This window comes from Poecilia reticulata, chromosome 3 (assembly GCF_904066995.2).
Source record: "Poecilia reticulata chromosome 3, P_reticulata-male-v2, whole genome shotgun sequence".
Taxonomy (NCBI): Eukaryota; Metazoa; Chordata; class Actinopteri; order Cyprinodontiformes; family Poeciliidae; genus Poecilia; species Poecilia reticulata.
The window spans coordinates 26501663-26522416 of NC_088832.1; the positions used below are offsets into that span (position 1 = coordinate 26501663).

Consider the following 20754-nt stretch of genomic DNA (forward strand, 5'->3'; position numbering starts at 1 on the left):
AGGTGGGGAAGAATAGAGGCTAAAGCCATCATTTATTTGAAGGCTGAGATATCGCCTTGTTAAAGTATTTATACTATTTGTACTTTTTCACAGTCGTGCCATCTTAAAATCAAAATCTACAATGTATATGTTGATATTATGTGACAATCAAGCATTAAGTAGTGCGTAATTGTGAAATGGGAGGAGGAAAATACCATGAAGCGTAAAATATTTTTCTTAAAAAAAAATAGTCTGAAAACTGTGGCTTGCTGTCTAACCAGCTTGTTGAAAATAGCAAAATATGACTTCTTAAGGCTTTATTTCAAAAGCAGCTGCATGTATAAGAACCACAAATCACACACAGATACCCTCTACCAGTTCTGAAGGCTACTGGTTGCACTGGTTTATTTAGGGGTATCTGAGCAAACGGGACTGAATACACAGTCACTCCACACTTTTCAGATTTTTATTTGTAAAACAATGAGAAAATAAAAGCCCTCCATCACAATAACATGTTACTTTGTGTTCGTCCATAATATCTTAATTTTGTTTTAGTTGAGGGATGGCTCTGTGACAGTGAGAGTGATTTAAAGTGACTCACAGCTACAGAGCAGCATTATTACATCCAGTTTACAGAGGCTGTCTTCAGTTCAGTCTGTCTTAATCACTGCCATGCATCCCAAGGTTCTCCAAAACAACCAGCCTGCCCCCCACCCCCTCCTCAAATCCCTCTTGGCCTCCCTCCAGCCAATTCTGGGAGCAAAATCAAAACAAACATGGCCAGAGAAGCCTTGGGGACTTGAGTGTTTTTGGTGGGGTTGGGGGTTACAGAGGCAGCGGTGTGCTGGAGCCCATTTTCTAAATTATCTTTATTCAACATTCCTTTAAAACAACCCTCAACCCAACCACCCCCACACCGTAGACCCACACTCTTCTGTCCACGGCTCCAGAGTGAGAGCCACCCCTGGGATTTCGAGGCTCTTGTCTCACAGAAGAACACAATGTACCATTTATGACAGCTGTTGGAGCACAGCGAATGACCAGCCTGCCCTGTGTGGGGATCATGAGGTCCAGGTTATCCAGTCCAAACTGCAGAGATCTGTCTTTGGGCAGGACACTGATATCAGGTCCAAACAGGAAAAAGGGAGGGGGGGGGGTTCTGGTGTGATTGGAGCTGGAACAAAATGGAGGCCAATCAGAGCCACAGAGGTACAGGTTGTGGTTCAGGGGAAAACTGGGTTATGTTTTCCATCTCTGCATCCCCCCCCCTCTCTCTCTCTGGGCTGTATTACTGGAAGAGCATTCACAAAACTTTTTTTTAATTTTTTTTTATGTGGGGCAACATAAATTGGCAGCACTCCCAGAATTAAGCAACAAAGAAATCACAAGGGTCACAAATGGAGCCAAAGTTTTCCTGGCGGCAACTTGTTCACGTCCTGATTAAAGCGAAGAAGCCGAGCCAAACGGCACCCACAGCCAATTAAAGCTACGAGCCGCATGGTTCTCCGTCCTGGACGTTTCAAATCAGAGCTGCGTATCTCTCTCTTTTACAACAAAAGCTTTTACAGCTGCCGTGACAGGTGGAACGTGTCTTGAGTTTTCTGTAATTTTTCATGACATCTTTGTTTTTCCAGGATACTCTGCTTACACCATGGAGTCCATGCTTACCTCTAGCACATGATCCCAGCAGTTTTGCTTTCAAAGATCGACTGACATGCAGACATTTAAAAATTTAACTGTTAATATGCGGCATCGACAATTGGGCAGAAAAGAAAAAACTAACTTTGAAGATCAGATTTTTTTTGGAATAATATGCATCTTTATTATCATTTTGTCTCCCAATAAATACATAATAAAAACAGGTTTGGTATTTTATAAAAAAAAAAAAAGTAAACCAAACAGCAGAGTGGAAATTGCAGCTGCCTAAAAATCTTCCCTTTAGGGACATGTTTTACAGCTGGATCCAACGTACAAAAGAAGTCAGCATATCTGTTCAACTTGTTATTCTTTAACAGAAGCCTTGAAGGATTTGTGAGGAGTTCAGATACAGATCCCCCACCCAAACCTAAACACGCCAGTGCAAGTGAAACAGAAGTTACACCTCTGATGAGGATTCAGTCAGTGATGAAAGCATGATGAGCCTGTGGTTGACCCACAGTACAGGCGATGAAGAAGGGCTTGCACAAATCTGACTAGTTAACAGTACATTTCTAAACACCAGTGATTAAACATTACAGTTCATATTTGATTGTGTTTGCTTTTTATGCAGCTCCTAGGCATGCTGAAAGGACCTGTAGATGTCGTGTGATAACTAATGCAGTGGTCTCAGTTTAACTCATTTAGCATAACAGTGTTGGTATTGTCAGACAAGCTGTCCAGAATTTACATATCAATGGTGTGTCTGGAGGAGGGGATTGAGGCTCGGCTCGCTAACAACACGCAGTAAAAGGCAGGAAACTTTCACATTCACCAGTGTGCAAATCCAAAATTCAAGAGCTACTTTTTCAGGACTTTAGCACCCTCCAGTCTCCCTTATTAAAAATGAAACAACAACATTTAAACCGAGTCCTTTACCTGCCAATTCATTTGGTTTAGGGACCTTTAAAGCAGCAGCCAAAACATTGCCCACCTTTGGTTGGCAACTGTCACATCCCACCCAGATAGTGTGCTCAGTTGGTTAGGATGTGGTGTGCTTTGGCCCCTGCAAAGGCCTGGTGTGGTGAGGTCGCCGTGTCCATCCTGAACATTGACGGACGACCCGCAGGACATTCCTGGGTTTCACAGCTGCTGCAGCCCCGCTCACTGCAAGCTGCACGCTGAAAAGGAACAGGAGACTCATGTTATTCATCAATGCCACACGCTCCAAATAAAAAGGGCTTCCCATCATATTTTAGGTAATTCATAAGGACAGGGTGGTAATCACATTTATCATTATGTATTATGTGATGATAATATCATTGAGAAGTTAATTGATTTCAGTAATCCAATACAAAAAGTCATTAATTATACAAATTTGTTATGCACAGTGATGCTTTCTGAGCATTTATCTCATTTGATTTTGAGGATTATGGTTTCATGTAATGAAATCCCGTAAGTCAGTTCATTAGTCAGAATACTACATACGACCAGTAATACATTATTTTTGTAAAGTGACACGGTGGACAAACACCAGCAGATGACACGACTCCTCAGATCAGTCCTGTGTGGAAACTTCACACTGGACTTCAAGCAACTCTTCAGTCTTTCTCCAAAGTGTGAGAACTTAAATTTAAAATGAAATGCAAACTTTGGACTAGTGAGCTACAGTCCAGTCCTTTTCACCGTACCCCTCCAGGTTCAGGAGTGACTTTACACAAGCAGTGAGAGTTGCAGCCCGTGTATTGGACGAGTCTGAGTGTGGCGACTCTTGAAGGAACAGTCTACACCTTGTGACATTTCCACTAAAGGCTTTTGTCAGCCCTGTGGATTGTGCACCATTCTTTGGCAAAATATTTTCCATCCATTCAACTTTCTAATAATACAACTTTCATTTGTTACTCTATAAAGAAGTAGCTTTCTTGTTGTGGCTTATCGTCCTTGTGGAGAGAGTCAGTGAGTGTCAGACACACTCCACATCAGTCTTCTCCTTGATTGTGAAGGCCATGACATTTCTGTATTTTATAAATATCCATCCATCCATTTTCTTACACCCTTGTCCCTTAGTGGGGTCGGGAGAGGTGCTGGTGCCTATCTCCAGCTAGCGTACCAGGCGAGAGGTGGGGTCACCCTGGACAGGTCGCCAGTCTGTCGCAGGGCAACAAAGAGACACACAGGACAAACAACCATGCACACACACACTCACACCGAGGGGCAATTTGGAGAGGTCTATTAACCTGACAGTCATGTTTTTGGACTGTGGGAGGAAACCGGAGTACCTGCAGAAAACCCACGCATGCACAGGGAGAACATGCAAACTCCATGCAGAAAGACCGGGGCCGGGAATCGAACCCAGAACCTTCTTGCTGCAAGGAAACAGCTCTACCAACTGCGCCACTGTGCAGTCCCTTATATTTTATAAATTATTAAATAATTCATTCTTACAAATCTTTAACTCTAAGCCATAATCATAAAAATGAACAGAAATTTGGTCTTGTAATGTATGACAAGTGAATGAATAAAAATAAGGTAACATATTTTTAATTGTTTGGAAGAAGTTAATTACCTGTTATTAAAAACATCAATATGAATCCTAATTATAATCTAATTATTCATCCAGAAAGTTTTGCTGCATAAATTAAAAATTATGGCTGCTTCCAAAGGTTGGATGTCTGCTGCTACTTATTTACTCATAAGATTTGGAAACACTTGTGTGAGAGGAACTTTGTGTTTTTTCCCCTTCTGTTCCTTACTTCCAAAGCGCCCTCTGTTAACAAGTCTTTGAGGATCTTTTGTGCTTTATGAGAGACTGTATTTGTAATAAAAAAAAAGAACACTGCCTGCTGCTCTGCTGTCTCAGGGTTACAGTGTGATGATTCTCAGCATTTTGCTGCATATTCTGGTGGAGTCTCAGGCCACCAGGCAGGCATGGGCGTTGCTGCGACCCACTCTGGAGCAGCTGCTGTTGGATCCAGGCCAGCTGGTAAGCCCGACTGTAGTTTGGTTTCATTAAAACAACAGCGGCAGGGTAAGAAGCCACATTCTTCATAAAGCTTGAGCAGCCTGCTGACTTCTTAGTGCCCTCCCCCGCACCCTTTTCCTTATTTTTTTTTTAAATTCATAATTCCTGAGGAATTTATTTCTGAGAACAGGATATTGTCTGGGCTTTAGGTATCCACTAGCAATCTTGGAGTTAAGCCCAGAAAATACTCTGAATTAGGACTTTGTCTATATATGTAACCACTGTGGAGATCCAGGTATATTAAAAACCAAGTAATGGTACGCTGTGGTCCAGCTGCATATGAAAATATGTAACAACATCCAGCCACTGAGTATTTAATAGAAATAAGAAGCTGTTATTTCTCCAAGGGTTTGTGTTTTAAGGGTCAGTCTTTCTTTGCATCATATTTCATTTTCACAAGTGGGGCTTTACAAGAGCCACCGAGCTGCACAGAGCTGTCCAAGAGCAAAATCAAAGAGCCTGAACGCCCTACAGGGTGGCAAGCAACACAGCAAGACGATGGCTCATTTTTAACCAGTGGAAAAACCGTTAATGAAAGGATATTTTATTGCAGTTTGTGGCACCAAATGCTTGCCATATTCCTCTAACAGCCCCGCTATGTTTTTACTTATCAGCGTAACTGCAAACACTGGAGTACAACGCTGCTGGTTTGGTGAAATGGTTTACTCAGCATAGCAGGGAAACTCACAGCTTCTGACAGATTCTGCAAGAGACTCCCGATCCAGAGACACATCCCTCTCAGTCTCTTCCATCTGAAAATGAAGACAGACAACAATCTACTGAAATTAAGTTAATCATCATCATTCTATGAACCAGTTTATTACCATTCAGAAAGAAGTTAAAATAAGTAATTATCCTTAGATAATTGATTGATAGTAAAACCAGTATATTTTACCTTGATATGCTTCTTGAGGTATTCAGCTCGGGCCATGAGGCTTTTTATCTGACAGGAGACATAAAAGTTCCCATAAATAACATTATGCGCCCTGAAAACAAGGGTGTGTTCACTAACGTTTCTAACTTTTATAGAGAGCACAGTTTTTGCTGATGTTATTTTAGTGATGGCTCTAGAGGCAGATGTGGGGAATTCATCTAATATAATCAAATATCAGGGTAACATGTGACTCAGAGAAAGTGCCGCTGGCCCAGGTTTGATTCCCATTCCGGGGTCATTTACCGCATGGCCTCCCTTTCTTTCAAACTACTAATGAGTAAAGGCCATGTGTGACAAAAAAAACAACAACAAAAAAAACACAACTTACTAAAATATCCAAGCTATATTTAAATATTTGCACATATATTGTCAGAACAAAACCCCCAATTAGTTTAACATACAATCCTTTGCAAAACTATATTTTTTCAAACATTTATTACATTACATTATTGGTACGTGTGACAAAGCAACATAAAGTAGTGCATTATTGTGAAGTAAAAGGAAAATGATACAATAGACTATATTTGCTATATTTACTAATCAGACTACTAAGATGGGGTGAACATATGTGCACACCACACATTTAAGATGATTTGTTTTCCTTCCACTTTAAAAAAAAATCCCAGAGTTTGAGTAGTATCAATAATTTCACATAACAAAAAAAGTGACTGATTACAATCTGACATTCTAACTCTTGCAAAGGTTTTCCACATTTTTCTTTGTTATTTTTTATAGGTCATGTGTTAAACATTTGCCACTGGTAACAGCTGTTAGCAGGTTGCTATAAATCCTTTGTTGATCCAGAAGGTTCTTGACTCTGTGACACCTGCATGTGTCGTCAAACCCTCTTGGGTTGAGCTGCAGCAACATTTACAGACTGAACTAACAAACTGCAAACACCTAAGAGCTCTGCAACGTGCCTTCAAGAGTCATTATATACAATAATCATTTTAACCGCCAGTTCTCAGGATCCGGTTCCTATCCTGACATTATCTCACCACAAGACTTTAATCAGGATCCCTCTAATCAGCAAGAACAACAAATGTGGGAGACATACATGTGTAAGCGGAACATGACGCTAAAAGACAATAATAGCTATGAGGAGCCAGAATGGGAAACTTTAAAAGAAGGATTTTCTAAAATAGTTATGAACACAAACTGAGGCAGTGTGTGTCGGCTGCTTTGGGTTCTAACAAACACACATGCTTTTAATTTACCTCTCTCTTCCCGAACACCGCCTCCCGATGCTGCATTAGATTATTACAGCCGCATCTGAATTTACTTAAGGCAAGCACCCATAAAACTTCAAACAGGGAGGTCCATGAGGCCCACTCAGGGCCCTGCCCTCCCTCTTGAGGTTTGTTGCTGAAATATGATGTTTTGTTGGTTCAGCTGCTAGATAAACAATGGCTCAAAAGAAAACACTTACAGAGCATCAACAGCAAATCTACACAGGTAATAAAAGACTCATTTGAAGTTTCTGAGGGATTGTTTTCTGTTCTAATGAAGGTCTTTCTAGATTATCAAAATGTACAATCATGCAAGAATTTTCTGATATTTTCATTCGATTCTAAGAATTTTAAATTTTTCTTCATTTATACAAAAAATTATTTTCTCACCAAAGAGCTCTATAATGTCGCAGCCAAACAGTTTTGGAAACTCAAATTTAGCACGCTCTAGATCTGCTATAAAAGCTTGAGATGTCATATTTTTGAGTAAAATTTAGCTTGCTGATTACATGTCTGATAAAGGTCATTCATGCCTAATTACTAATTTTGGCTGGGCAGTCAAATCGAGGATGGCAGCTGGTGGTTCTCTCCGCCATATGAGAATTATAGATGGTGCTGTGGTGTTGGCGACTTTAACTGCTGCAGAAATATCTCAGAGTTCTGGCATTATTTTCATAGCTTGGTTTGTCTTGGTCATGTGAAGTCTTACAACACAGTAAAAACGGACAGTTTCTCATGTTTTCAGTTTCTGCACTTTTATAGGACACAACCAGCTGTAGCTCACAAAGCTGCATTGACAAGATAAATCTGATATGACAGCTGTGTCTCCTTAATGGTCTTCAATAAACTTTAGTAGGCACATATGTGTTAGCTGAAAAGGGAAGGACCTAACAATGAACCATCCCTATACTTTTTCATGTGACATAATAGTTGAATGTGTTCAATTTAAGAAACTGTCAACAACAGTGGCTCATTTTCACTGACAGACTTTACCGAGTCTATGAAATTCATTTGTGATGGTGTGTTTACTGGGGGTGAACCGACTGCAGTTTTCTGGCTGATCAACAATCGCTAAAAAGCCTGATGCGATTTTGGATGATACCGATTTCTTTTGTTTGAACAGTCGCTAAATATAGCGACAAAGTCAATAAGTTGGCAACAGTGGGGTGACTATTGTTAAGCGCGCACATGAAAAAGTGACCTTGTGGGCGGGTGTGTCAGTCAGGCCTCTCTCACAGCAGAGCAAAAAGGGGACAGTGACTGATTTTCAGACTTGTCCAGAGGCAGATAAGATCGGTTTCTCATGATACATTGACTGATCCATCACCCAAAATTAACCAAATCGGGACGAATGTATCAGTTCAAGTTTGATGCTACAACATCTTTTTGTTTCCACTGGAAAAAAAAGCTAAAAGTCTACACAGCACAACTTAAAGCAGGCACTCCTGCATTTAAACATTTAGCAGGTAAATTAATGTTCATTATAACTGCAAACATATTTGACCCTATGTGGTCTCAGTCTAACTAAATGATGGGGTTTGAATGAATGTGATTGATCTGAATTATTACCAATCTTAGCCTTATCTAATCAAAGCAAAAAGTTCCACATAAAGTCTGTATTTTCCAACTCCACATGTTTTCAGGGTTTTTTTTTTGCATCACTTCTCACATGTGTGATATGTAGATAAGTACAAATCTGGAACAAACTTCCAGAAAACTGCAAAACAGCCAAAACACTGAGTTACTTTAAATCAAGGCTAAACCCCACTTGTTTAGCGCTGCCTCTGATTAAAAACACCTGGAACATTTATCAATACACCTGATGTCTAATTAATGATGATTATTCTTGATGATTTTGATGATGGCCTTTGACAAAATGTAATGTCTGATGCTTGTTTCATAGTTGGTTATTGTGTTATGTTTTTATCATGTGAAGCACTGTGAACTGCCTTGATTTGACATGTAATGGTTGCTATGGGGACTCTGATCCTAAGAAGCCACTCTTTGCTGCCATTTTCCAACAAAAATCGAATTGAATTGAATATTTATGCCTTGCTGACAATTATTAAGCCTAAACAGCAATTTATTTATTTATTTTTTTGTTTTCTATATCTTCTTAAATGTGAAGGCCTCTATGGTTTATGGTTGCTGTTGTCTGTCTGTTTTGTTTGGTTTGCGGTGACAAAAAGCAACCTAACTAGAGCAATCATGGTTAGGAAAAACAATAAAGTTCCTGAGTTGTGAAACTTCATTACCTGAATAACTCACTTCATGGATGTGCAATATTGGCCATAGTTGCACAATTTAGTTTAGGCAAGCAACTATGATTGCTTTCACACATAGTTAGCATAAATATTTAAAATCATAGAGAAGAGATTGATGCAAATGTGTGATAATAATTATGGAGGATGACTTATGTTGTTTTCCCCCCTCCTTAATGCTGAGGAAACCAAATATGGTTCATGTGATGGTTATCAGCGAGCTTGTTGGTGCTAAAAGTAGAACCATTTCTTCACCCACTCACCTCACTGTGGAGCAGCTCTCTCCTGCGACCCTGGGGCTCAGCTGCATCGAGTAGAGAGGGGGATACAAAAAACAACAACAAGAAGAGCAGAGAAATAATGAAACTAAAATAGGAGGGGAGTCGAGTACCTAATCATTTTTGTTCACGAAGAGGCGAACTACTAGATTGGATTTCACTAGCGTGTTGACTGGAGGCTGAAGAAGTGGAAATTGTTCTAATCTAGGCCATTGTTTTCACAGTCGGTTGTGCTGGAGGGTAGAGTGGCAGAAAGAGGAGAAAAAGGAGGAGGGATCTGTGGCAGGGAGGTGCACTGGGGAGCTGAACAGCAAAGAGCTTTTGGGTGAACAAAGAACCAATGTTTTCTCCCCAACAATCACTGTGGTGGAATCTGCTGCACAACGACGCGCCCTGACAGTGGGGGAAACAGGAATTGCTTCTCCATAGACAACCTGGAGACCTTTCTTAGCACATCTAATTTGATGTTATACTCCTGCTTACATAAAGAGTTTCTCCAGTTTCATCCCCGCAACACATTTAAGCAATAAAGTTGTGGCAACTGGGATAATAGTTTTTGTTTGTCTCCAGGTTTCAGTAACACACACAGTTGAAATATGGTGTCTGAAGTGGAAGCAGATGGCAGGGCTTTCATACCACACACAGGGCACTGGCAGCCGGTCTCATCCCAGCTCAAAGCCACATCTGGATGACTCTGTTCCACCTCTTCCATTAGGCTGATCTCCCAGATGAGCTCATGAACCAGGCCTAATGGACGCCAAGCCACAGAGTGAGTTGCTGGAGTGTCTTCAGTTACTCCCACGTCTGTCACTTAAAAGACTCCAAATCTTCATTACTCCTTCTTAGTGATCTAATCTCGCATTTGAAGTTTCGCCTCTTTCTGTCTACATATGATTTCTGTGATACCACATTGTTTAGCAAATTTGTAACCTCACCTCTAACAAAGCAGCCCTTCCCCGCTCTAAAGCTGGACAATTAATCAGTAATATATACTGCAATAGACCCGTAATCAAAATCAATAGAAAATACGTCTGTTGGAATATTCAATATTCAGTTTAGAGAATATTCACTGAACTCCGATCCAGAATCGCACAGCATTCTGGATCGGAGAACACATTTACTTTATTACATTTATCTTGTTTTGCTGCAGAAAATATTTTTGCCTTTCTTCCAAATATTGGAGGTTTGCTGTTCATTCAATTTAACACCATGCTATCAACCTCTCACGCTAAGCTAAGCAAAGCATGATGAGTGGAATCAACTCACTCACTCATTCTTTGGTTACCTAGCAACAAGATGTTGAGTAACTTGCAGGCAGCAGAATTTAAATTTCGCCCCATGCCTCATAACTACTTAAAAATAAAATGACGTGGACTGAAAACTATGGATAAAACAGGAAATGTTATGCCACTTGTTCACCAGTGTTTCATAGTATACTATTAAATATCAAGATACGTTTTTCAACCCTTCTCTGCTCACTAGGCTCATTCTCAGAATGCAGATGAATGATACGTTTTGGGAATATAAAATAGGGTACATTTCTTCCATTTCTTCCTAAAATGTTCCTGAACTTACCTTTGATATCAGTGCAGTGCCTCAGTAATAAAACTAAGGTCAATATGGAATATTGCATTAAATTCTGAACATTATGCAATAAATGCATTTGGTTACCTGCTAATGCCAACAGTAGCTCTCCTAAGCATTGCTGGTACATATCCAAAGCTTCCAGATCATCTGATTCATTCTCCTCCTATGGAAGCAGATTCAGATGATCAGAACCTGATTTGATACTGCCCAATTATCACAATAAACAAGTCCCATAAAAGTCACATTACTCATTTATTCATTCTTGGTTTTCTAAAGGTTCAGTTTGTAAGCACAACATGGTGAAACTGTTGGAAAAGCATTCCCACACTGCTGAACATTTTTATACTTTGTTGTTTTGCAAATACAGACCTCAGTATATTTCATTGGAAATGCATAAGGGATAGAGCAAAATCATAAGGATCATATTCAGGCGTTCTTACTGAAGAAACTCTAAAATGTGTGGTGTGCATTTATATTTAGTCTCCTTTATTCTGATATGTGGCAGTAAAACGCTATGTATAACCAACTACCTGCAAAAATTAACAAACAAGTAAACTGAATGCCCCTGAGTTAGCTATAATACAGCAGTGATGTCCAAACTTTTTGAATTGTGGGTCAAACTTGCCAAGTTTAAAGTACTCAGGAGCATTTTATAAAATTAAAATGCTAAATATTTTTTCTGTGTATTCGTTTTTATTTTATGTCTTCAGCAGTAAATTAAACATGCAGTATTTTATTAAAACAAAGTGGAACAGAACACATTTTCGTAGGAGTTATTGCCTGAAAAGGAGCCTCAGACAGCTGTCTTAATAGTGGGTGTATTGTTTCCCAACTTTCTGGGGAAAAATTTTTCTATCTTTTATTGATCTAGAAAATGTTTTTAGCGACACCAACAAGAACATTCTTCAAAAGCCCTTGATGTCGTCTCCCAGTGTCTCACCTTGGCAATAGCTGTAGAGGCCATCTCCAAGGCAGCCAAGAGACGAGGTTGGTCTTTAGACATTTCTATAAAAAAATTAATAAAATACATTTCTAAATTCAGTAATAGTGCTACGTGAAGAAAAAAATGTAGCTTACAGCTCACAGTCATTCATCTCATAAAAAGGACTGCTGAAAACACCAAGTATTCATGATTTGGATAAATTAGCAATATTAAAAAAAGCTGAGAAAAACAGTGCATCCAGTCAGTAGTTTATATACAGGATTAAATGTCATCATTATCCCATTAATTTGGTGGTTTCAATAATTTATTTGAACTGTTCTCAGGTCTAATGACTGTTTCAAGGGTGGAATAAACAGAAGAGACACAATCTCAGTGAATCTTGCAAAAAAAAAAAAAAACCTGGGTTCCAAAATTTGACTGTAGTGCAGATGTTCTCCACACTTCTGCACACAAACAAATTGTCCCTTAGGAAGTTCCTGAGATACCAATAAATCAATCAAGTTTGTCTGTATTGTACCTTTCAGCAATAAGGCAGTTCAAAGTGCTTTACATATTAAAAACACAATATTAAGAAGTCATAGAAACAACACAGCCAATTATTGAAAAGGCAGTGAAATATTATATATTACAAATATTACATTTTGAGTAGTGCCATCATTAAGATCATTAATAAACATTGAATATGTTGGTCAATGTTCCATTTATTATGGTTCTAAAGCAACTCTAAACCACATTTTCTTTGCAGTCAATAATAAGATCCTGGCACAATTTTGGGGCCAGTCCTCTTGCCAGGTATTTTAGAGCAAAAGCAAAGGCACTGCAGTTGTGGCCTTCTTGACACTAAATGTTAGCATACTTTGTCCATTGCAAAACCACATTTGTTGAGTGACTGGAGTCATTGATTTGCTGGAACATTGTGCCTAAATGTCAATCATCTGACCCAAACTATCACAACCAATAAAAGGATATTGGTTAGGATGTTAAAGAAAAACCCAGGAACCTCCAGGGTTCAAGCATATTATAGAAAACAACTGTCAGTATCCACTATGTTGTTTAACATCAATACGGACTGAGATTTTTACCAATAAGTTTCACTTGAAGGGATATGAAATTTGGAGCTGCCCACATGGATGAGCCTTCTGGAAAAAAAGTTTTAAGACCTATTTGGAAACAAAGACAAGGGGTACGCTCTTTACCTCGGAGAACATCTCTGGATGTCTTAGCCTCCTCGAAGCTCCGCTTGTTGTCCGAAGCGAGAAGGGCTTTCAGTTCCTCAGCTCTCGACACATACTGCCTGACCTGTGGGTTGAACCCTTACAATGACTTTATTTGATCAACAAAACATTTTTCCATTTACACTGCATGCCACTAAAAAGGACGGATAGAGAAAGTGTATTGTTGTTATTTGTAGTGTTCAGCAACATATCATAATTGGCTTTACGATACGCTGTTCTTTGACACAGGTGGACAAATCTCTGAAATCCAAATGTTTTAAAACCTCAACAGCTGTTGTGCTCAAAAAAAGAAATTTGTTTGAATGCCAACAACACTCTGAGGTCATTTTATCAATTCAGGAAAAAAAAAAAAAAAACATAAAAGGTTTAAAATAATTCTTGCTTAGGTTTAAATAGTGAGTGATGCTTGAAAAAGAGTGGAGACAGGCCTAGTAACTGCATACTATTTTGTAAAGAGTAATATACTCTGGATATTTTTCTCTATCTTAGGCCAAAGGATATGTTTTAGAAAACGTAATAGAATCCAAGTTATTATTAGCTGTCAAATGTGATAAATCTCTTGGCTACCCCAAGACTGCCTCTGATTGGTTGTCATGACAACTCCTCCCCAAGAATAACACAGTGCCAAGAGAAAAAGCTCTGTCTGGGTTCTGTAAAGTGTTTTGGTTGAACACATTTACTTTATTACATTTATCTTGTTTTGCTGCAGAAAAATATTTTTGCCTTTCTTCCAAATATTGAAGGTTTGCTGTTCATTCAATTTAACACCATGCTATGGTGCTTAATTCTTTCTCTAGTCATGTTTTTGTTGCTGAAACCTGAGCAATCGAAGTGACTCCAAAACTTGAGATTCATCTAACTTTGTATTTCTTTCCCCAACATTACCATTATGTATTTGAACTTAAAACTAGTCTGAGTTTATTTCTCTAGGATGTTGAGAGATGAATAAAATATTGATAAATTTAGATTATACTCAGTTTAAGATGTTATTTTGAAAGTTAGTCACAACACTGCCTCCTTTTGGCACTGTTTTTTAAAGTAATATTAGAATTACTATCTTCTGTTTTGCTTTTTTGTTTGTGCATTTGTTTTGCTTAAATAAATCATTAGAAAATATGCTTTAGCTTGAGCACAACTACTTTAAAATCATTGTCTACAAGCTCACAATGACTCTTCTCATAATCTTAGTTAAATTGTTATCTTTGATCCTACATAAATCTTCTCCTTGTTTAATCCTTTAGATTAACTCTGAGGTTATATGACTGACTTAAAAATTATTTGCAGAACTTATTCATGCTACACATATGAAAAGTTCCTTTGGGCCTACCTTCTCCCTGAGAGCATCTTTGCGCTGTCGGTCCATCTCATCTATGGAAGAAGAGGAAATATTTCAGAATGAGCATTCCTTCTCAGTTTATTTTGTTTGTGCAAAGAAAGTGCTGTGTAGTAGATAAGCTACAGACAGGATATGAAAGTATATCTTGCCCTTACAGTGAATGGCGGGGACGAAGTGCTCGAGGGCACTGCAGTAGAAAGACAGTGCTTCGGAGCGCTCCCCCTCCTGGTCCTTCTGCACAGCCTGCAGCACCAGCTCTTTCTTTAAATACCAATGAAAAGAAAAAAAAACATCTGTCAGTGTGAACTATTAAAACTATGTAAAATAATAATTGGCTTGTAGTGTTTGTGGTGTTTGTCCAGAAGCTGATGCCTTCTCCTTCTCTTACTGCTTTCACTATGCTGTCTGCGCTTGGCATGTGCTCCATATCCAAAAAAGGGTGAGTGAAGAACTCCTCAAAGGTGATCCGGGCATCTGGATTTCGCTCAAGCAGCCTCAGCAGAAGGTCTCTGCAGTCCTTGGAGACTCGGGCCCCGGGAGGGAGCTAATGCATAAAACACAACCTTATTATGTTGCGCGCAGTTAGCAGGATGATCCAAGAAAAGAAAGGACAGTGCTTGTGTCCCACATCTCTACGTTCTGACAAAAGATGACCTTTAGAGTCAATGTGGATCCCTGGATAATGCACAATGCTCTAATGTGATTCCACGAGTCAAAGCCTAATGCTTGACTTGGGAATTCAGTTGGCATGAAAGCACTTCTTCATCAAAAGTAAACATAGGCGGAACTTCCCAATGCCTCATTCACACAGGGCTTATTTTGTATGTACCAGAAATCATAAACAGGAATAACCTTTTTGTTTAAAAAAAGATTTTGCACATCACAAATCTGAAAACATATTAACATTCAGACACATTGTCTTCTAACAGAAACACCTAGTAGTTTTGAACATCATATCTCTATATGCAATTCTCTTCATTAACAAACATGTGCTGTAGATGTTATCCCAAACAGGCTTTCTAAATGTAAGGGATGGAACCAGCCCTCCACAAATATAAAAACTCTGCCATCTAGTGGTATAAAGGCAGATTGACAAGAAAGAAGCTTCAAACATGACTACACTGATGCTTGTAGGGAATTTTAATTTATCTCATTCCTACTCAGCCTGATTATGTCTGTATATCAGATTAAGAAATTAAAGGCAATTCAAAAACAACCTTACTTGCATTATTCCAGACAGTTTTAAAATCTGGCACTGTTTGGAGGAGCAGAACTGACTGCAATTAGTTTAAATTGTAAATGTTTACCTCGACTGGTTGATTGCTTCGTATTTTCTCCTCCAGTTCAGCGTATGACTTTGATGCAAATGGAGCTCGTCCAAACAGAGCCTCTGTGTGACCAGAAATAATGGAAAGAAATTTACTGATAGGGGTAGATTCCTCATCAAATCAAACTAAATGAATGACATCAAGCTGGTATTATCTGTCAGCAACTTTAAATGTAAAATAGACAGTACTATGATGGAGTTTTAGCATTATGCGATGCTCCCCTCCTGCGTATCTTAAGCTACTTTCAGAATGAGCTGTTTTAGGATCTCCTGTCACTTTAAATCAAAATTTTCCAGACACCAAAAAGCATCAACTTATTGCCAGTTTTGAGCGCATGGGCAGTAGAGACCAAAATGGAAGTACGAAAATGTGCAATATGTGAATTTTGAATAATATGACCCCTTTAAGGTCTTTGCAACCTCCGCCTCGGTCTCAAGTCTTCTGCACCTCTGGTAGGTTTTCTATCACAATTTTCTTGTGTCATATTAACTCCATCCCTCCTCCCATGAACTCTGACCAGCTAATGTTTTTTTTATGTTGTTTAATAAATAATATCCTAATAACAAACACTGAAATTTGCGGCTGGAATGTAAAAAATTGTGAGAGGTTTATGGGATATGAAGACTTTTGCAAGGCACTGTAAATGAGGCTTAAGACCTTTATGCAGTACAGAACAACATTTTAAACCTCAGTTCAAATTAATACTAACTGTATGAGTCTCCATGAAGAACAAGCAGTGTAATATTAATCAAACAGCTTGCAGCTTTTGTTTAAGTGCCTCTGACTTTTTATGCTGCTGATTTGAGTGTGGGTGTTTGTGTACAATTGTGTTTTTGCACATGATTGAGTGAAGTACTCCCTCTTCCACCAGAAAATGTGTTATATTGTTTAAAAGAAAGAACTTCCATAAAGAGAAAATTTGCTTAGTTTAATAAAAGATCTGTAAACTGTTGTAAAAGCTGCCTTTTACAACAGTTGCTCCTCCTAATATTTCCTAAGGTCATTTATTGTATTAATAGGTCTGTCACAATAACAAATTTTGATGGACAATAAATGGTCCAGAAGTTATTGCGATTGTTGTTTTGAGACCATTTCCAAGTGACATACAAATAATGGAATAATACAACAAATATGCCTTTTGAAAGGTCAATACACTTTAATGTCTGATGAGCATTTAACACTGGAAATGAAGGCATTTTGAATATATAAAATCAATAAACAAAAGTATGAAACAACAAAGAAGATGGGTCGTGAAGTCTTGTAAGCAAAATTGGCCTTCAAATCAGGGAAAAGTTGAGACCAAAGAACTTACCTGCGTTACCCCTTTAAGGTAATCTACTGTGTTACATCTTTTACATATACTTGTTCTCAGAGTGCAAATTGGTCACTCTTCATTTCCTCTCTCTATTCTAACCAATTTCCACAGTATGTTGTATGTTTAACATTTGAAAACAGGAATAGACCCAAACAGCGCTGACTGGCTGCTAATTGTTAATCACCTGTGGTGCTCATTCAACTCAACTCACTGAAAAATCACTGAATGCAATAACGCAGAGGAATTAACTAACTAAGTTCGATAGATTGATGTGAAAGTGCTAATTTTTTAGATGTTGCATAAAAGAAATTGAATTGAGTAGTGTTTGAGCTACCTGAAAAATTCAAATTTTCAAACACAATCTGATGTCAAGAGCTCCAATCAACAGAAATAGTCTCGTTTGTGACTTCAACATTATGATTTTATTACTGTAATATTAATCCTGTAAAGGGCCCTTCACCAGCCTGCCATTACATGATTAATGGTGCAATTCTGTTCTGACCTACTGAGCGCGCTCCTTCAAGCCGGCAGGTCCACTCGTGTGATTAATCTTTTCTTGCGAAAAGGCTGCCCTGTCAGGTTGTTATTAATAGCCATTAGAGGGGGCTCACACTCCATAGCTCAAGACCTGAGCGGTATATATAAATTCACGTACGTGAATGAAGATAGTGTAAATGGCTAATCTGAAGACGTGCGTTTTTCATCTTGGAGGTTTTCAAAGGAGATTTTTCAAAAAGCACTCACCGTAAAGAATGACGCCGACTGACCACAGATCCACTCTAGAGTCATACTGGCGTCGGCACACCATCTCAGGAGCCATGTAGAGAGGAGAGCCTCTCAGCACACTCTTCTCATCCCACGGTGACATGTACTGGGCAAACCCAAAATCTAGGCAGCAAGTCAAAATATTAAGCAATATGTTCTCTGTAAACAATGATGCTTGTACAGTCCTTTGCAAAAGTATGACTTAAAAAGTATTACTCCTGTAATGTGTTCACATATTACAAATAAATACTTCAGGCTGTGTAGAGATGTTATTCCACATATTTGCTGTGTCCACTACATAGCTTGTGGCAAACTTTAGACTGCTAAAAAGAAAAAATACTTTAAATATCCAGTGATTTTCATTTAAACAATGGCTTTCTTCTTGAAACTCTTCTATTAAAGTCAGATTCATGGAATGTACAGTTGCCCAGTCAACACATAATTTCCGCCTGTCAGTTTCATCGTTAATCCTTAAAATCCCAACAAAACACGCCGAGGTTTGTGGTTTTAACCTGTATAAAGGTAAAAATGATCAAAGAATCTACATGCTTTTGCAAGGGACAGCTTCTATTAATTGTCTGTGTAGTAAATTCATAAGGGTTTGTGTTCAGTTTTTTGGGTGGGAATGAGATCACCTGCCAGTTTGAGGACCGAGCCGCTCAGTAGAATATTCTGGGGCTTCAAATCCAAGTGTGAGATATTCCGTTCATGAAGAAACTGAAGAGCGCAGGCTGTTTGTGCACAAATGTGTAAACGTCACATAAAAAGACATGATCAGAAATGCTACTGGCTCTAAAAATAAAAGTATACATTTTAAACAAATCATGCAAAATAATAAAAAATATATTGATAGGAGAAAAACCATATTTCTTTACATGGTTGGGCTTAATGTGTGTAACATTTGAAAATATGACTTGTTTAAACTTGGAATGCCTTACCTATCTGCTGCAGGAAGCGCCGAGCCACACTCTCAGGCAAAATCCTGCGACTGCGAATAAACCGGGAGAGATCTCCACCTGAACACCATTCCAGGATTAAATAGATGTTCTCCCCATCCCACTGAAAAAAAATAAGAGAAGAAAAATATTAAAGATTAGCTATGAGGTTTAAAATCTTCAGATTGCAACTTTCAACACTCACATCACAATAACGTGAGTGAGCATAAATAGTGTCTCAATTGGAAACACTCTTCTCTCCCTGGATAATGAAACCAATGATGGATAAATCAACATCCCAAAAGTGAAGAAAGGGGCCACAAAATGACCAACGCATGGCTGGAATAGGTAGCTTCAATAGAGTCTATACAACCTGACCATTCAGGTAATTACAGGTGCAACTTGTGAGAACAAACTTTGTCAAGTAATAAAATGTTTTATTTTTACAGAGTCTTTAAAATGTTATGTGTTCTCTGAAGTCCAAAGATGATGTTAATAATTAATCACTCTATCCAAAAGTTCCTCCTGACTGTTTACCCATCTACTATGTATAGAGTTTCAGACATGGATATGAACAAAACGATCATAAGGTAAAGGTCTGACCACATCTGAAAAGAAAAAGCTGTAAATTGGTGACATATGACATTCAAAAAAGAATGTTAGATATTCAAACCTCACCATTTTGCTCTACAGCAACACAGGGCTGCTTGATGAGTAAGATTGTACACTCTATTGTGTAAAAGTACAAAGCATACTTTCACATGCTAAAATTGGATGTGTGATTACAAAGCAATTGTTCTACAAGCACATACCTGGAAGTCTTTGAGTTGGACTATATGAGGATGACGCACAGTCTTCAAGATTTCAATCTCTGTGAGAAGGTTTTCTGTTGAGGCCTTGTTGAGAGTTTTCTTCCCTACAACTTTCACTGCCACCACTTCTCGACTGTTCCCCTGTTAGATCACAATGACGAGCTTAGAAATCACTCTTTAAAACTTGTAAAGACCATCAAGTCAAATCAAAACAGAAAACTTGTAAATCTAAAAAAAAAAAAAACAATAAGAAGAAGAAACATTTAACTTACATAGACAAACAGAAAGGCTTCCATTTCCTCTTTCCTAAACTCACCTTTCTGTAGGCTTTGTAGACAGTAGCATACGTGCCGCTGCCCAGGCGCTCTGTCAGGATGAAGTCTGCTAGTTTTGGAGGGGCAAAACTGGAGGTTGAGGCCATGCTCACAGAGCAACATCAGAGGTTCCCACAGTCACTTCTGTGATGCAAAGTCAACATGTTGCTGTTAACTATTATACACACTGATCTTCAACCTTTATTTGGAGATCAACAGCTTATCCACATCTCTCTGCTTTATACTGGCTAAATTGTCCTAATCACTGGGTTTATAGCTCATTTACATCATAGGTTTAATGTCCCCTCCTTATCAATTAGCAGCACTGGTTCATCTCTGTACACAGGTATCTAATATCCTAAGTTACTTTAATAATAGCTGTTGCTTCATGTAGCTCGAAAGCATGAAACATGTATACGATTTAGAGACGCGTGTTAAAGTCTTTGAAACAAGAAAACAGCAGACGGGCTACTTATAAAACTAAATCTGTTTCAGTTGTTGCTGTTTCTGTGCTGGCTACCCAAACTATAGCTAGCTAATATACACCACTGACTGCGATACCACTGAAATACACAACACCAGTGTTTCAAGTCTCTTGCTATCTTTAAATACAACTGAAGTACTCATAACGTTTCGTGGTTAATAAGAAAAATAAGTAACACGTATTCAAACAGTTTCCACAAACCTGTAGGCAAGTCCACCGCACATGAATGAAATGTTTACATTGCTGCTGACAGGCAGCTGACGAGGAAATCCGTCTCAAACTTTGTTACTGCCCCCCAGTGGAAGGCTCTGCTATTGCAGCTTGATGGTAGCACTTTTGTAAGATTTGTAGAGTAATGAGAT

At 38.7% G+C, this 20754-nt stretch overlaps 1 protein-coding gene across 2 annotated transcripts; it reads right to left on the reverse strand.

Moving 5' to 3' along the window:
* Positions 1-1770: 1770 nt before the first annotated feature.
* Positions 1771-20718, reverse strand: ulk3 (unc-51 like kinase 3). 2 transcript variants are annotated; one of them, XM_081605374.1, is made up of 17 exons: positions 20594-20718; positions 19911-20052; positions 19595-19735; positions 18786-18906; positions 18483-18578; positions 17827-17970; positions 15747-15829; positions 14828-14983; positions 14595-14700; positions 14431-14471; positions 13065-13167; positions 11866-11930; positions 11010-11088; positions 9324-9364; positions 5532-5579; positions 5325-5388; positions 1771-2795 (listed from the first exon to the last, which is right to left on the reverse strand). In XM_081605374.1, the coding sequence occupies exons 2-17, from the start codon at positions 20013-20015 to the stop codon at positions 2779-2781; spliced, it is 1410 nt and encodes a 469-aa protein (XP_081461500.1). In that variant the 5' UTR covers positions 20016-20052; positions 20594-20718; the 3' UTR covers positions 1771-2778. The 2 variants fall into 2 exon arrangements, with proteins under 2 accessions (XP_081461500.1, XP_008403742.1); XM_008405520.3 differs by lacking the exons at positions 1771-2795; positions 5325-5388; positions 5532-5579 and having other exon boundaries at positions 9324-10085.
* Positions 20719-20754: the final 36 nt, after the last annotated feature.

What these genes read in the sequence shown, in the direction of transcription:
- ulk3 (XM_008405520.3), bottom strand. Translation starts at nt 20,015, where the DNA reads ATGGCCTCAACCTCCAGTTTTGCCCCTCCAAAACTAGCAGACTTCATC. An exon ending in CAGACAGCATAGTGAAAGCA is followed by an intron (nt 14,701 to 14,827) that starts GTAAGAGAAGGA and finishes TGGTATTTAAAG; the next exon opens with AAAGAGCTGGTGCTGCAGGC. An exon ending in GCTACTGTTGGCATTAGCAG is followed by an intron (nt 10,086 to 11,009) that starts GTAACCAAATGC and finishes GGCGTCCATTAG; the next exon opens with GCCTGGTTCATGAGCTCATC.